Source organism: Rutidosis leptorrhynchoides, chromosome 11 (assembly GCF_046630445.1).
Source record: "Rutidosis leptorrhynchoides isolate AG116_Rl617_1_P2 chromosome 11, CSIRO_AGI_Rlap_v1, whole genome shotgun sequence".
Taxonomy (NCBI): Eukaryota; Viridiplantae; Streptophyta; class Magnoliopsida; order Asterales; family Asteraceae; genus Rutidosis; species Rutidosis leptorrhynchoides.
The window spans coordinates 333322840-333340438 of NC_092343.1; the positions used below are offsets into that span (position 1 = coordinate 333322840).

Genomic DNA, 17599 nt, shown 5'->3' on the forward strand with positions numbered 1-17599 from the left:
TTAATTTGGACTCCGTTAGGGCAGTCAAATTAAGTACGAAAGATTTTAGATAACTGGTAAATACCCGTGTGTGATGAGGTATGGGATTTTAACCCCAATTAAGTGTATTGTGCAGCTCCTTCCCTCATTTTATCAATCACTCTCTAGAAAATTCCTCAAACCAAACCGTACCATTTCTTCTTCATTCTCAAACCCTAGATTCTTAATTGGTGTTCTAGAGCTCAAATCTTTTGTATTATCTTGTTCTTTATGATTTACTGAATCTATTAAGGTAAGAACCAAAGTGTTTCAAGCTTTAATCTTTGAGAAAATGGTATTTTTGTGTCAAGTTTGTTAAAAGTGCAAATTGAGTCAAAATTGTTGATTTTGATGTTGTTAATCACAAAATCTTGTGGGTTTGTATTTTTTGATGTTTAGAGTACTTGATTTGGTCAGTTTTATGGTAAGAAACGAGCTTTAAAGCAAGAAATGGCGAATTTTGGGTTAAACCCGTAGCTGTGTTCATCTTCTTCATCAGATGAACACACTCGGCCGAGTGTCTCTTGACACTCGACCGACCGAGTAGACGATCAACCGGTTGAGTGACTCACTCGACCGAGTGTGTTTGGATTCTGACCTGATGATTTAATTTAGTTAGTCGACCGTGTGAGATGACACTCGACCAGTGTGTGGACACAGTCGACCGACTGTGTGACTCAGTCGACCGTGTGTCTTTATGGGCAGAATATTTTACCAAGTGTTGATGTCTAGCCGTTATGCTGCCCGCGTGACTTATGATACTCAGGATGTAAATTCTGAAAATGCATAAGTGTTAGGTGGACTTTTAGTGACACTTTTTATGACTGGTTTTCTGTACTGTGCTGTTTTGTGTTAACGGACAGAAACTAACTTGATTTGCCTTATGTTCGGGTGATAAGGATAAGGAAGCCGCTCAGTAATAGATTATCTGAGCTAGTTGCTGGTATTCGGTGAGTGGGTCTATCTCCGGATAGAGTATTAAGTAACTGACACGCTACTTGTTCAGACTCTTTACTTTTATGTTTATATGCTCAGTACGAATACCATGTGTTGTAAGATATTATCATGCTAGTTAGGACGATTGCATGACTGATTATCTGTGATCTTATGTGCGCACTGTTAGTTGGACACCAACTGAGGCGGCAAGGTTGGGAACCTACCGAGGCGGCAAGGTAGGGTTTATGTGAGGTCGACCGTGGTAGCCTGGTCGGGTCTTGATGTTACTGATTGTTCAGTTATGTAGTGGAATCAGTAAAGCGGACTATCGGTAGACTGTAGCCTGATCAGCTAAGTCATGTGCTCATACAAGCCGCCGGTCCTCATATTGTCAGTTGTTGTATGCTAGTTTAGGACGTTAGCATATCTGTGACCTTTGCATGTTCAGTTGCTTATGCTTAGTCTGTTAGATAGTATCCATTCACTTAGAAGTTGTGCTAATTCCCCCACATTTCCACCTCTTGCAGGTTTAGGTACTACTGGTTAGAAGGGCGTTACGGACGGGTTTGAAGACATGTTTGACTATGTGATTAACTCTGATGTTTTCTATTTTAATGATGTTTTCAAGTTACACCGATGTTTTGGAATATTGTAATAACGTTAACTAAGTTGATTTGTTAACTATGGTTTGTAAGCATTAAGCAGAGTTATTTTAGTAATTAAATGTACTTCCGCTGTGATAAAAAAAATCAGGGTGTTATAACTTAGTATCAGAGCGTGGTTTAGCAGCAAGTACGTGCGCGTATTTGTTCCTAAACCATGAGTTAAGTCAAACATGTCGGTGGGATGGGGGCTAAGTGAATGTAGGATGTTTGTGCATGTTAGTGTTTAGTAAACTAACAGTTATCCACTAAGCTTTTGTGTGATTGTTTTGTAGCACAGATGGCAGATAACAGGGATGCGAACGCTACAAACCCGATCCACCCTGGAACGTTTAGTGCTCCCGATGTGGAGGATGAGGCAGAGGTTTATGATGTTGGTTATGTGCATGAGCTTGAAAGTAAGTTTAAGGAAGCTTAAGAAAAGATTGCTGAGCTTGAGTTAGCTAGATAGTCGGGTAATGAGGATACACCACCAGGTTTTGCCACTGCACAGTCGCATACCGTACCACAGATAAACCTGAACCAGTATCAATACCCACTCCAGAATCAATTCCCTCAATATGTCATGCCACCACAGAATTACTACCAGTATCAAAATCCCATGATGATGAATCAAGTTCAGCCACCCATATACCAACAACCATTTCCACAACAGCAATTCCAACAACAATACCAGCCACCAAAAAGATGTACCTTTATACAATTCAGAGATTGTGGACCATCTCCATTCTCAGGAAGTTCTGACCCAGCTGTGACGCTCAATTGGTTAAGGGAGGTTGAAAAATCATTTGAACAATCAAGAATCCAGCATTTTGTGAATATGATCTTGCCGGAATACAGGCATTTGTGAGGTCCGCGCCGACGTTATCTCAGGCTTTTGTGATGGCAAAGATGGTAGAAAGTGATGTTAGAGCAACAAGAGGTATCAATATAGGGAATGTGGTACCGCAGGGTAGTCAGCCTACCAGTCAGTCAAGTTCTAAGTCTAAGAAACCGTTTAGGTTTAGACAAAAGGTTAAATGTACTCAAGTAAGCACAGGGTCTGGTTCGGGTAAGAGAAAATGGTGTAAGGGTTGTAAGTCTTCTCACAGTGGGTAGTGTTCTGATGCAGCGAGAATATGTTTGAGATGTGGTATGGTAGGTCACGAGTCACAGGGGTGTTCCTTTAAAAAAAATGTCTATTGGAGTTGTCATCAACCAGGTCATCGTTCAGCAAGTTGTCAGGCATCAAAGGGCGCAAGTTCAAGGGCAGGGTCAGGGGCGCGTTCGGCATCTATCGGGGGTTCCACAGCCTCTAGCAGTGTTGTAAATCTCCCAAGCTCTCCCCGAGATCTCCCCCGATATCTCGTTTTTAGAAGGCAACCGAGACGAGATGTTAATCTCCCCAGATTTCTCGGTCAACGGGGTCAAACTTAGTCAAGGCCACGATTTCTTGAATTTTCTTGCTAATTTGTAAGATTTTCTTGTAAAATTCGTAATTTCTAAGAATTTCTAGCTCATTTCTTGGATATTTTGTAAAATCTCGTAAAAACGTATATAAATATACATATATTTATGTTTTTATGTATATTATTATTAAAAAAACTATAAAGTCAACGTAAGTCAACATCCGAGATCTCCCCGAGATTATTTCGAGATGCCGAGATCTCCCTAAAAAGTCCAAACGAGATCTCCCCGAGATCCGAATTCTCCAACCTTGGCCTCTAGTGGACAAAAGAGAAAGAACCCGCCGAGTGCGGAAGCCAGGGCCTTTCAGATGACAGTTGTAGCCGCAACCAATAATGATGACGTCATAACCGGTATGTTCTTGATCAACTCAATACCTGCTAGAGTATTGTTTGATTCGGGTGCAAATAGGACGTTTATGTCTGTAGATTTTTGTACTAAGTTAGGGTTACCTGCTACTGTGCTGCCTGAGCCTGTTAGAGTAGAGGTAGCTGATGGTAAGACGGTTCCAGTCACAACGTATGTGTCTGGGGTTAATATAGAAATTGATGGTAGACCGCTTGCTATGTCCTGTTTAGTGTTGCCTATCCCTAGTTTTGACGTAGTATTAGGGATGAACTGGATGAGTCTACATAAGGCCCACATTAAGTGTGATAAGAAGATTGTGACTTTTTGTTTGACCGATGGAACCCGTATTGTGGCCCGAGGGGAACGAAGTGGGTTCAGTTTTCCATTGATCTCTATGATGAAGGCGGAGAAGTCACTTTCTAAGGGGTGTGAGTCTTTTATGGCTTATGTTATTGATGCTAAGATAGAGAAGAAATCTATTACCGATATTCCGGTGGTTTCGGAATTTCCTGAGGTGTTTCCTGGTGAGTTACCGGGGTTTCCGCCGGTAAGAGAAGTAGAATATAAGATTGAGTTGGTTCCGGGAACAACCCCAATAGCTAAGGCTCCTTATAGGTTAGCACCTTCTGAAATCAGAGAGATGATGTCTCAGATACAAGAATTGTTAGACAGTGGGTTTATAAGACCGAGTTCTTCGCCGAGGGGTGCGCCGGTGTTGTTTTTAAAGAAGAAAGACGGTACTATAAGAATGTGTATAGATTATCGAGAATTTAATAAGAGAACGGTTAATAATAAGTATCCGTTTCCTAGAATCGATGATTTGTTCGATCAGCTTCAGGGTGCATCGTACTTTTCAAAGATAGATCTTAGATCAGGGTATCATCAGGTTCGTGTTGCAGAATCAGATATACCAAAGACAGCGTTCATAACGAGATATGCCATTTGGGTTGACGAATGCTCCAGCAGTCTTTATGGATCTGACGAACAGGGTTTGTAAACCGTATTTAGATCAGTTTGTTATTGTGTATCGATGAGATATTGGTGTATTCAAAGACAGATGCCGAACATGCGACACATCTTTGATTAGTGTTAGAGTTATTAAAGAAAGAGAAGTTATACGCAAAGTTCTCGAAGTGTGAGTTTTGGCTTCGAGAGGTGCAGTTTCTGGGTCATGTTATCTGTGAAGCAGGTATTAAAGTGGATCCGTCGAAAATAGAAGCGGTAATGGGTTGGAATTCTCCAAAGACGCGGACAGAAATTAAGAGTTTCTTGGGTCTTGCGGATTATTATCGCCGATTTATAAAAGATTTTTCTAAAATAGCGGGTCCGTTGACTAAATTGACCAGAAAAGACGTAAGTTTTCAATGGAGTGACCAACAGGAATAGGCTTTTCAGACATTGAAACAGTTGTTATGTCAGGCTCCAGTGTTAGCGTTGCCAGAGGGTTCAGATGACTTTGTGGTTTATTGTGATGCATCAATTTTCAGGTTAGGGTGTGTGCTGATGCAGAGAGATAAAGTTATGTGTACGCTTCTCAATAGTTAAAGACACATGAACGTAATTATCCGGTTCATGATTTAGAAATGGCAGCAGTGGTATTTGCGTTGAAGCTTTGGAGACATTACTTATATGGTACAAAGTGTGTGATATGTACAGACCATAAGAGCCTCCAGTATATTTTCGCGCAGAAAGAACTGAATATACGACAGAGATGGTGGATGGAACTTATAAAAGATTACGATTGTGAAATAAAGTATCATCCGGGCAAAGCGAATGTTGTTGCCGATGCTTTGAGTCGTAAAAAGACTGTGGAGACTGTGAAATTTATGAGAACCGAGACCTTATTGAACAGTTAAGACAAGTTCAAGACCAAGCTTTATTGGAGGAAAACTTAAAGACTGAACTGATGACCAAAATTAAGGACCAATTGACTGACGATTCCCGTGGTCTTAAGACGTTTAAGAACCGAATTTGGGTGCCTATGCTTGGAGATTTAAGGAAATTGATCTTAAATGAAGTGCACAAATTGAGGTTGACTGTCCATCCGGGTAGTACCAAGATGTATAACGACTTGAAACCGATGTATTGGTGGCCAACGATGAAGAAAGATGTTACTCAATTGGTAGAAAGGTGTCATATTTGTTCTCAAGTTAAAGCTGAACACCAGAAACCTTATGGTTCGTTACAATAATTGAAAATTCCAGAGTGGAAATTGGATCATATTACGATGGATTTTGTAACCAAGTTACCTAGATCTCAGAGAGGTAATGATATGATATGGGTAATTATTGATCGACTGACGAAAAGTGCACATTTCTTAGCTACAAAAGACACAGCTTCGTTGAGTACTTTGGCATAATTGTACTTGAAAGAAATAGTTAGTCGACATGGAGTTCCGTTGTCTATCATATCTGACAGGGATTCTAGATTTGTATCGAACTTCTGGAATAGTTTACAGAAAAGTTTGGGAACGAGAGTAAATCTGAGTACAGCGTATCATCCACAGACTGACGGTCAAAGTGAGCGTACAATACAGACACTAGAGGATATGCTTCGATCCTGCGTGTTAGAGTACAGTGGTCCGTGGGATATACATCTACCTTTGATTGAATTCGCCTACAACAATACTTACCATTCGAGTATTGGTATGCCGCCTTATGAGATGTTGTATGGTTGCAAACGTAGAACGCCGACTTGTTGGTTAGAAGCTGGTGAGAAATAGTTTGCAGGTCCAGAATTAGTTCAGATAATAGCATACAAGGTAGCGATAGCACGTGAAAAGTTAAAAGCGGCACGCGACAGACAGAAAATGTATGTTGATCCACGTAGACATCCGGTAAACTTTGAGGTAGGTGATTGTGTTTACTTGAAAGTTTCGCTGTGGAAGGGTGTTATCAGGTTTGGTAAGCGGGGAAAGTTAGCTCCAAGATACATTGGGCCGTTCAAGATTATTCAGAGGATTAATGATCAGACGGTTGTATTAGAGCTTCCAGCAGAGTTAGCAGGGATACATAACACTTTCAACGTGTGTTACCTTAGAAAGTGTAAAGTCGATGATGAGATGCAACTGGTTCCATTAAGCGATTTAAGGGTTGACTTGAATCAAAAGTTAGTTGAAGAACCAGTTAGGATTGTTGATAGAAAGGTTACTAAGCAGAGAAAGAAGGAGATCCATATGGTGCTTGTTGAGTGGAAGAATAGCTTAAGATAGAACCTTACGTAGGAGACCGAAGAGCTGATAAAGGCTCGTTATCCACATCTGTTATCCACATATTTGTGCGATTATTTATGCCTTTATTTTATTTAAATATGTAATGTTATTTTATTATTTGATTAAGACCAGTTTGTGACAAGGGTCACAGAACAGGTTCGTTTATTTAATTTGGACTCCGTTAGGGCAGTCAAATTAGATACGAAAGATTTTAGATAACTGGTAAATACCCGTGTGTGATGAGGTATTGGATTTTAACCCCAATTAAGTGTATTGTGCAGCTCCTTCCCTCATTTTATCAATCTCTCTCTCTAGAAAATTCCTCAAATCAAACCGTACCATTTCTTCTTCATTCTCAAACCCTAGATTCTTAATTGGTGTTCTAGAGCTCAAATCTTTTATATTATCTTGTTCTTTATGATTTACTGAATCTATTAAGGTAAGAATCAAAGTGTTTCAAGCTTTAATCTTTGAGAAAATGGTGTTTTTGTGTCAAGTTTGTTAAAAGTGCAAATTGATTCAAAATGGTTGATTTTGATGTTATTAATGTCAAAATCTTATGGGTTTGTGTTTATTAAAGTTTAGAGTACTTGATTTGGTCAGTTTTGTGGTAAGAAACGAGCTTTAGAGCAAAAAATGACGAATTTTGGGTTAAACCCGTAGCTGTGTTCATCTTCTTCATCAGATGAACACACTCGACCGAGTGTCTCTTGACACTCGACCGACTGAGTAGACAATCGCCCCGTTGAGTGACTCACTCGACCGAGTGTGTTTGGATTTTGACCTGATGATTTAATTTAGTCAGTCGACCGTGTGATATGACACTCGACCGAGTGTGTGGACATAGTCGACCGACTGTGTGACTCAGTCGACCGTGTGTCTTTATGGGCAGAATATTTTACCAAGTGTTGATGTCTATCCGTTATGCTGCCCGCGTGACTTATGATAATCAGGATGTAAATTCTGAAAATGCATAAGTGTTAGGTGGACTTTTAGTGGCACTTTTTATAACTGATTTTCTGTACTGTGCTGTTTTGTGTTAACGGACAGAAACTAACTTGATTTGACTTATGTTCAGGTGATAAGGATAAGGAAGCCGCTCAGTGATAGATTATCTGAGCTAGTTGCTGGTATTCGATGAGTGGGTCTATCTCCGAATAGAGTATTAAGTAGCTGACACGCTACTTGTTCAGACTCTTTACTTTTATGTTTATATGCTCAGTACGAATACCATGTGTTGTAAGATATTGTCATGCTAGTTAGGATGATTGCATGACTGATTATCTATGATCTTATGTGCGCACTATTAATTGGACACCAAACGAGGCGGCAAGGTTGGGAATCCACCGAGGCAGCAAGGTATGGTTGATGTGAGGTCGACCGTGGTAGCCTGGTCGTGTCTTGATGTTACTGATTGTTCAGTATAGCATAGAAGGACACATGTGTTACATCTGGACAGTTATGTAGTGGATTCAGTAAAGCGGACTATCGGTAGACTGTAGCATGATCAGCTAAGTCGTGTACTCGTACAAGCCGCCGGTCCTCATATTGTCAGTTATTGTTGTATGCTAGCTCAGGACGTTAGCATATCTGTGACCTTTGCATGTTCAGTTGCTTTTGGTTAGTCTGTTAGATAGTATCCATTTACTTAGCAGCTATGCTAATTCCCCCACATTTCCACCCCTTGCAGATTTAGGTACTGCTGGTTAGAAGGGCGTTACAGACGGGTTTGAAGATGTAATAACCCGCCTTTTTCCGTTAATTTATTTTAACGCCCGTCTTTTTTTTAATAATATCCTTCGTTATCTAAATTCGTATCTTCCGTTAATTAGCATTTTAATATTTTCCGTTGGGTTAATTTTACGTATACGCATTTAAACCCGTATCCGAAGCCCGAGAGACGAAAACGCTAAGTTTGACTAAGTCAAACCCCACCACTAGAGTTTGACCTAGTCAAACCCACCACCATCATTTTTCACATTCATCTCCCACCTCCTACCATCTATTTTCTCTCTAGTTCAAGAAACCCCATTTTCACCCAAATCATTCAATCATCATCTAAATCAAATCTAGGAGGCTAACAACAAAACAAATTACATATTTAGAATCCTTGCATCTTCCTCTTCAATTCCATACCAACTTTATCTCTTTTGGGTAACTTTTCTAAAACTCTCGATTTCTTGTTCTTGGTGTTCTTGACTAATAAATGTGTTAGTTAGTATCTATGGCTCAAGTCTAACATGAATATGAAGTTTATTTGCTTGTTCTTGTCATTTTTGGATAACTAGCATGAACATGAAAAGTGACTAGTTAAATCTTGGATTTTGGTTGATTTAATGTTGTTATATGGTAAAGTCCATGTATTAAATGTGTTACTAGCATCATTAGCTTCAATTTGATGTGTCGGTTGATTTGGAAAACTTCACTAACATGATTATTGATTTTGTGATTTTTGGTTAGGGTTTGATAGACTTAAAATGAACTATTGATACATTGAATACTATGAGATGTTGTTAGTAAGTGTTTAGTTGCAATGTATGTTTAATTACCTTCGAACCAGCATATTATATGTGTGTAGTAAATTACCGAATCATCTTATGCGTTTATGGACTTGAAGCAATGAATGATGAACTTTCAATGATAATTCAATGTGGATTTGATTGTTATAAGTGATGGAATTGATTGATGATATGTATCTGTTGTGTTCCTTGTTAAAATACCTTTCCAACGATGTATGATATGCGTTTTTAGCGTTTTCGGATCATTAGTTATGAATGAAAGAAGTTTGGCTCGACAATTAGAAAAATTCAGCATTTCAGCACCTGGAGGACCCAAGTTGCGGGCGCAACCCAGGCCATTGCGGGCGCAACCCAGGCCATTGCGGGCGTAACATAATTGGCTGCCAAAAGTCTTTTTGTGTTTTCACAATTCCATTCCCGATTACTCGCAACTCCGATTAACATGAAACTTGGCCAACATGCTTATATATGACTACTTATTGATGTACAATAGTCGGATACCCGACCCGACCCCGTTGACTTTGACTTTGACCAAGTTTGACTTTTAGTCAAACTTAACCAAAGACTTACGAAATCATTCTAACTTTCTTTTATACTTATATCTCGCATGAAACTTGACTACTTGACTCACATGCTATATAATCGAGTCGTAATGAGCCATAGGACTAATTGAATACATTTCGACCGACCTTGTGTCTTACCCGGCATTGATACAACTTACTTGTTTAGGTCAAGGCTAAACAATTTTCATTGCACAACGTTTAAAATGAAGTACTTTGGCTTGCAACTACGGTGAGATCATAGTCCCACCTTTTCAACAACTTATACTCTTTTAAATTATGGGATGAGAAAACATATACGTTTTATACTTTTACGCTTTGGACACAAGTACGAAAACAAACTTTCTACGTACGAGTTAGAACAAAAAGCCTCAATTCAATTATCATTAGTTACACTTGTAGGGTGTAAGCGTGAACTTATGTTGTGTGGATCCATACGGGTTTGACGAACTCTCATTCGGACGGTTAGCTACCGTTAGCGGACGAAATATATTTTCGGGTATAGTGTAGGTTCTAACACTATGATAACGGGGTTCGTATACAGTTAAGTCTTGATAATTGGGTGCTCGTGATACACAACTTTTGGAATGTAAATGATTTGGATAATCAACGTTATGGAAATACTAAATCTTGTGGTTCAAAAACAACGTTTACAACTACACCTATGATTTCACCAACGTTTTTCGTTGATAGTTTTCTATATGTTTCTCAGGTTCTTGATTGGCTACTTGATACATGCTTCCGCGCACACTTTGATTACTTGCTTGGGGTCAAGCATACGTGCATACGCTATTGATAGCATTCGTAATTTTCAACTTATATTATGTCGCAAGTTATTTCATTTATACCTTATAACTTTTGTAAACTTAAACTTATTGTCGAACCGTTTGGTAAACTTAAAACTTTGCAAGTCCTACACGTTTCAAATGAATGCGACGTAATTTTGGTCAAACGCGTCACAATTAGGGACTATGACCACGTAACGGGACCTAAGTTAACGGCGCCGTCAGTAGCGATTTTAGCGGGTCATTACAGAAGACATGTTCGACTATGTGATTAACTCTGATGTTTTCTATTTTAATGATGTTTTCAAGTAACACCGATGTTTTGGAATATTATAATAACGTTAACTAAGTTGATTTGTTAACTATGGTTTGTAAGCATTAACCAGGGTTATTTTAGTAATTAAATGTACTTCCGCTGTGATAAAAAAAAATCAGGGTGTTATATATATCATAGTCAACATTTCCACAATCCACATTCTTCGAATACACCTTCGAACCTTTACTTTTTCGTATTTAGGACTATAATCAACCAAAACCCTATTACAACCTATCTCAAGGAAATTGTGGTTCCTAGTTTCAATTCACGTAACCTAGTTTCAATTGTGGTTCCTAGTTTCAATTCATGCAACTTATTCAAATATCTCAAGGAAATTGTGGTTCCTAGTTTCAATTCACGTAACCTATTAAAAAACATGACCTTATGTCACACTTGACATTACTTCCCAATTAAGAAGAAAAAGTGGATTTAGACTTCACTGTTATAAATTAAAAATCATTAAGTCACCTCCTGAGACTCGCTCTGTCGACCTCGTTCCACAACAGACATATACTTTTTGGGCGATAATCAATGTAACCATGAAATATAATTATAATGGCTAGATAAACAAATACCTTTATACTAACATTAGTCCTAACAACGAGAGGGGGAGAGCGCGCGCATCGATGTGGAAAATGATCCACTCCATATGTATATAATTTTTTTTGAATGAAGATATCGACATTGAATGCTCTCATTTGTCACCCAAACACGCGTTAAGAGGAAACTCTTCATACACCATCGCCACATTGAATACCCAGTGTGCATTGATTAAACTGAGAGACTTAAGGCATGCACCGTATCACCCCCAACAGAATCCTTGAGAAAACCCCCTCCCAGGATTCAAACCCTCTCCTATTTATTTCAAGGACGTGGGCCCGGGATCAACATAAGAGTTGTACCACTCGGGCAATGCCTCTGTCTCCATATGTATATAATTATAATTCGTATATCGACGAGCGGTTTCCTATGTTCATTTATATTAAAGTTTTCATATGTATATAAGGTGGCAATATTTAAAAAGATAAAGCACAGCTCAAAAGAAAATGACGTTAATTGAATGTACGAACTCCATTACCCACTTAAAATAATGGGTTAAAGCTACAAATAGGTCATATACTTTCATTTTTGTCCCACTGTAGGCTATATACCCCAAATAATCTCATTGTAGGTTATAAACTTATAAAAAGTGTATTAATATAAACGACTAAACTTTTTAACTTGAAATAAAAACCGTAATGACGTGTCATCCTACTTGGCAATGAGTTGTCATTCCACACATATACGATTATGGTTGGTATTTAAAGCCACTACATTGGAAAAAAAGAGAAACTATATAGCTTACATCGAGCCAAAAGAGAAACTATGTAATTTATTTATAGTTTTAACCCTTAATTATGTATGTTTCATGTCATCTTTAAAAGAACCGGTAGCTGGATTACGTTTTGTTGACATGAATACACTTTTTGAAAGTTTATAACCTAGAGTGAGATTACTTGGTTTATATAGACTACAATGAGATAAAAGTGAAAATATATAACCTATTTGTATTTTTAGCTTTAACCCTAATAATATATACTCATATGTCTGAAACAAATGATCCATTGAATTAAAAATAATATTATATATCAATATTCCTAATTAATATTTATAAATAACAATAATAACAGTAGTAATATAATAATAATATCATCTTCAAATTATATTAAGCAGCTATATTTTTGTTTTTATTAATATAAACTAGTGAAATGACCCGTGAAATCACAACAACAACAAAACCCAATACCACATAAGTGGTGTATGGGGGAGGTGAGATGTAGACAATCCTTCCCCTATCCGAGAATAAAGACAAGTCATTTCTTCACCCAGAGTGAAACACTCTCAAAAGTAGAGAAAGTCATCCCTCTCTCTATTCGACGGATAAAGAGATTGCTTCCGAGAGGACCTCCGGCCTTTAAGTAGGAAAAAGTTTAAAAAGAAATAAAAATAATAAAATAAAAATAATTAGACGCCATGAAAATGGTAGAATCAAATTTCCATGGGTTTTAACTCCTGCCACGTGTTTGTTTAAACGAAACAATTTAATGACAGTTTTAGGGATTAAGTGAATGTAAATGCTAAAGTCATTTATTTTAATGACCCGTTTGACTAAGAAACTTGTCGTTGTTTTTACACCTATATAGAGACATGTATTTTCACATACATATATAACATAATTAATTTTGTAAAAACAATACATGCTTTAATATTAATAATATAATAATTATAATTATAATTATTATATTAAAAGAAAATAATAATAATAAAGTTCGCTCAAAGTTTAGTATTTATATTTTCAAGAATAATAATAATAATAATTTATAATTATTAGTAATAATAAATGTTTTTTAAATTTTTTTAGAAAATTAAAATTACAATTTATGAGAGATTAATATTCCTTTTATAAAATATTTTGTATTATTTTTTAATTAAATTAATATTAAATAATGACATCATCATTATGAAAATTAAAATGTAATTATGTTAATGATGACATCATCATTTTAGAGCTTTATATAACTATATAGATTGTTAATAAGGTAATTTTATATCATTTATATTGTTCATTCAAAATTATCAAACAAATTATTATCACTTGGAACATACTTTATTCAGTTCTTAAATCATTTAGATTATAAACCATCTAATGCACTATCAAACGCACTCTAAGTTTAGTGTACTTAAATATGAATTTGATATTCTATAACTTTTTGTGGATTATAAGTACATTTTTCACTTAACAAAAAAAGGAAAAAATATCAGTGGCGAGTTTAATGTGTTAGGAGTGGGGTCCTTTGACCTCACTAGGGTAAAAAAAATGTATACAATCTATATTTTATATTGTATAAGACGTCACTAAATTTATGGATATGATTTCATATATTCAAAAAATTTATAGTGTTTTTTTAGATAAATAACCACTAAAGCGCCTTTAAATTATAATTAGTTTTGGAAAAAAAAATCGAATTAAATTTTTATCTTAGCTTGGTCACTGATTCGCCATACTTTGCATGGTTTACTAAGATTTAATTTGAGTAATTTCTTAAGTAACATATATAGAGTATATAGCAAAATATCTTCTGCAATATATACTCATACCGTATTTATTTACGTTGGAGTTGTTATATACGAGTATAATATACGTTATAAACTAGCTACTCGTTAATTGCAAATACTTTTCATCAATACCAAACTGTCCTGTTTAAATTTTGCGTTTCACTTCCATTAACCAATTAATTAATGCATTAAACGTTTATTAGTGTTAATTTGTTCGCTTATAAATATAAACAAGAGTTGATCAACTCTTTACAAGTAAATTTTATGATGGAGTACCTTCCTTTCAAGATTGCTCTCTTAACAATTTTCCTATTTGCCCAAGGTAATCTACTCTTGATTAATCCTCTTCATTTTATTTTATTATCGTTTAAAAACCTATATAGTGAATAAATTAGCAAAGAAGAAAATGCACCACACATGCTTAATGTTACATATCTTAATGCTTGGTAATCAATGTATCATAATTTTTTAGAAAATAATATAATTATAATTAATTAAATTAATTAATTATACTTAGGAAAGGATTAAAAACATTTTGAGACTTTACATACTAAGCTAGTAACTATTCTTAGCATCTACAATTAGTACCTCAAAATACCAACTTTTGCATGGAGATTTTGCCAAACATAACTTAAAATATTTTTTGATGTGTTCAAAAATAATATTCGGCTAATGACATATTGGTTATTACCTCTTTTATAGTTATCTTATTTGATTTGATAAATTAATGATGTATCGCTATTATTGTTGAAAACATTTCAGTATGGTCATATCCACCGCCACCGCCGTCAATACCATCATATTGTCCACCGGTAACATCACCGCCACCACCAAGCCCACCGGTAAAGCCACCGCCACCAAGTCCACCAGTGAAGCCGCCCCCACCACCAAGCCCACCAACGAGACCACCTTATGTAAGTCCACCAACGAAGCCACCTCCCACATGTCCACCAACGAAGCTACCTCCTGCAAGCCCACCATCAAATCCGCCTTACGCAAGCCCACCAACAAAGCCACCTCCCACAAGCCCACCTACGAAACCACCCTACGTAAGTCCACCAACTAAACCACCTCCGACAAGTCCACCAACGAATCCACCTCCTGCAAGCCCACCATCGAAGCCACCTCCCGCAAGTCCACCAATGAAGCCAGCTCCCGCAAGTCCACCAACGAAGCCACCTCCGACAAGCCCACCAATGCAACCACCTTACGCAAGCCCACCTGCGAAGCAACCTCCAACAAGCCCACCTACGAAGCCACCTCCGGCAAGTCCACCAGCACAACCACCATCAGAACCAACATACCCTGATTATTGTACAAAGTTTTGTGGAACAGAAGACGCTTTATGTGACACTAACTATGGGAAGTGTATTTGTCACCCGGGCATTTTGGTGATACCCGAACCATTTAAACGAAGATCCTTGTTGTGGCATTGCAAAGATGACGATATTTGCCAAAACTATTGGTGTAAACGAAAGGATGCGTACTGTGACGACGGTTCCTGCATTTGTCATCCCTGTGGCCCGGGCAATTATTAGTAATTTCTTATTGTTTGGGTGAAATAAGTTGTTTTTGACTTCGATTTGGTTCATTGGTATCTTGTCTACTTGTTTGAAAAATTTTATTGTTAGAGATAAATAGGATGAATGTTATGTCCTGTTTATGATTAATAATACTAGTAATACACTAATACCAGTACTTATTTATATACCTTCATTTTATAACGAAACATGAAGAGCTTAGTGTTTTTCTAACAGTTACGATTGCACATGTGTCAACAATTTTATGTATATATAATGGGTATGTTTGGCAAAACTAGATGTTAGCTGTTAGCGATTAGCTGTTAGCGATTAGCTGTTAGCGATTAGCTGAAAGCTGTTAGCGATTAGTTGTTAGCGATTAGCTGTTAGCGATTAGCTGTTAGATATATATATAATTGTTTGACAAAGTAGCTGTAACTGTTAAAAAAATAAGTAAAATGACAAAAATAGACATTAGAAAAAATAGTTAAATTTCATCATTTTTAATTTAAATTTTGACTTAACAAAACGTAGCCATTAACAAATAACCGAAAACATAAATTGTAATACTAAATTATTTTCGACGAGCATTCCATATTAAAGTAGCAATATCGTTACGAACATGTTTCATCTCATTACTTCTTCCTTCAAATATTCCTTCGGCGCTTATGTCACGGTTACTAACATCAATAAGCTCATCTCGTGGTATGTAATTTTGATGTTGATCGATTATTGCAAACAAGATATCTTCTTGGCTGTTAGTACGGATGTAGTTATGCAACGCAAATGTAGCCGTTATAACATCAATTTGTGTTTGCACACTAAACCTTGGCATTTCACGAAGTATGCGAAATCGTTTCTTCAAAATTCCGAATGACCTCTCAATATAACTTCGTAGAGATGAATGTGAACGGTTGAATGCTTCTTGCATATTATTTGGGGACTCCTTTTGAAATTGAGATTGATGGTATCTTGTCTTGGGATATGGAACAAGGTAACTCTTTCTGTCTGGATATCCTTTATCAACCAAATAATATTTACCTGGTAAAAAAGATTAAACAAATCGTGTTGGAATTTGAAAAAAGTAACATGAAAGTATAAAATAGATATGTGTATTTACCTTCAGGCGGTTGTGGAAAGTTCATTGACTTATTTTGCATTGAGTGCATAAACACACGTGTGTCATGTGCTGATCCCTCCCATCCGACTGATACATATGTAAAACACATATCAAAATCACACGTTGCCATTACATTGAAAGTAGGTACTCCTTTTCTACCAATATAAGACAGTTGTTGACTCTCTGTGATGCAGGCCCTTATATGTGTACCATCGATATATCTGATGTAATTCTAAATGTAATTTCAACATTAGAGACGTAAAAATTTAAATAAATAAAAGATGACATTAATAAATACATTACCTTGAAATAGGGCATATATCTTTTGTAGTTCATGATTTGAGGTGGTATTAGTTGAAAAGTTGGATCTTTTGGTCTTATAATGTCGCGTGCTAGACCTTGAAAACCTTTATCTCTACCAATAATTGCATTTAGAACCTCATGAAATGCTCGACTAATAGTCTCTCCTGAACGCTGAAAACGCTCCATAACATCTCTATTAGATAACCCCAATGCCAATGTATACATAAATATCCCCACCATCTCAAATGTGAACATTTTGTCAGATGACTGCAATCCATAGTTTGTTTCAAGTTCTCCACATAGTTTCCTAAACAAATCCGGATGCATTCTAAATGCATTTACACATCGTATTGGATGACCATTTAAAACTTCCATCACCCAAGCCTCGCCTGTTAGAGATAATGTCATGCACGGTTCCTTGTATATATACTTATAATAATATGCCGCAACAAGATCATTAATATAGCACGAATCCAAAAACAAATTAAAACAATGTCGTTTGTGTATCTTCTTGCTTATCTCACTATTCATATTAACCCTGTCAACAAATTCATAATACTACTTCAAACCAAATGATATTATGAATATACTTTCACTAGCAATTCATTAACACAAAATATTCTCAAGTAGAAATTTTATATAAAAAATATACCAAATAACATCCAACTAATTTATGTCACTAACACACATAAGAAAAATAAAAATGTTTCAAAAAAATTGTTTAAACTCAGAAAAACTATGCTAAAAGAAACTTCAGGG

At 36.6% G+C, this 17599-nt stretch overlaps 1 protein-coding gene across 1 annotated transcript; it reads right to left on the reverse strand.

Annotated features, from left to right (window-relative positions):
• Window positions 1-15991: 15991 nt before the first annotated feature.
• On the reverse strand, window positions 15992-17248 carry LOC139875780 (uncharacterized). Its single transcript, XM_071863077.1, has 3 exons — window positions 16841-17248; window positions 16538-16769; window positions 15992-16458 (listed from the first exon to the last, which is right to left on the reverse strand). Exons 1-3 carry the CDS (start codon window positions 17246-17248, stop codon window positions 15992-15994), a joined length of 1107 nt encoding a protein of 368 aa, XP_071719178.1.
• Between the last annotated feature and the right edge of the window lie 351 nt (window positions 17249-17599).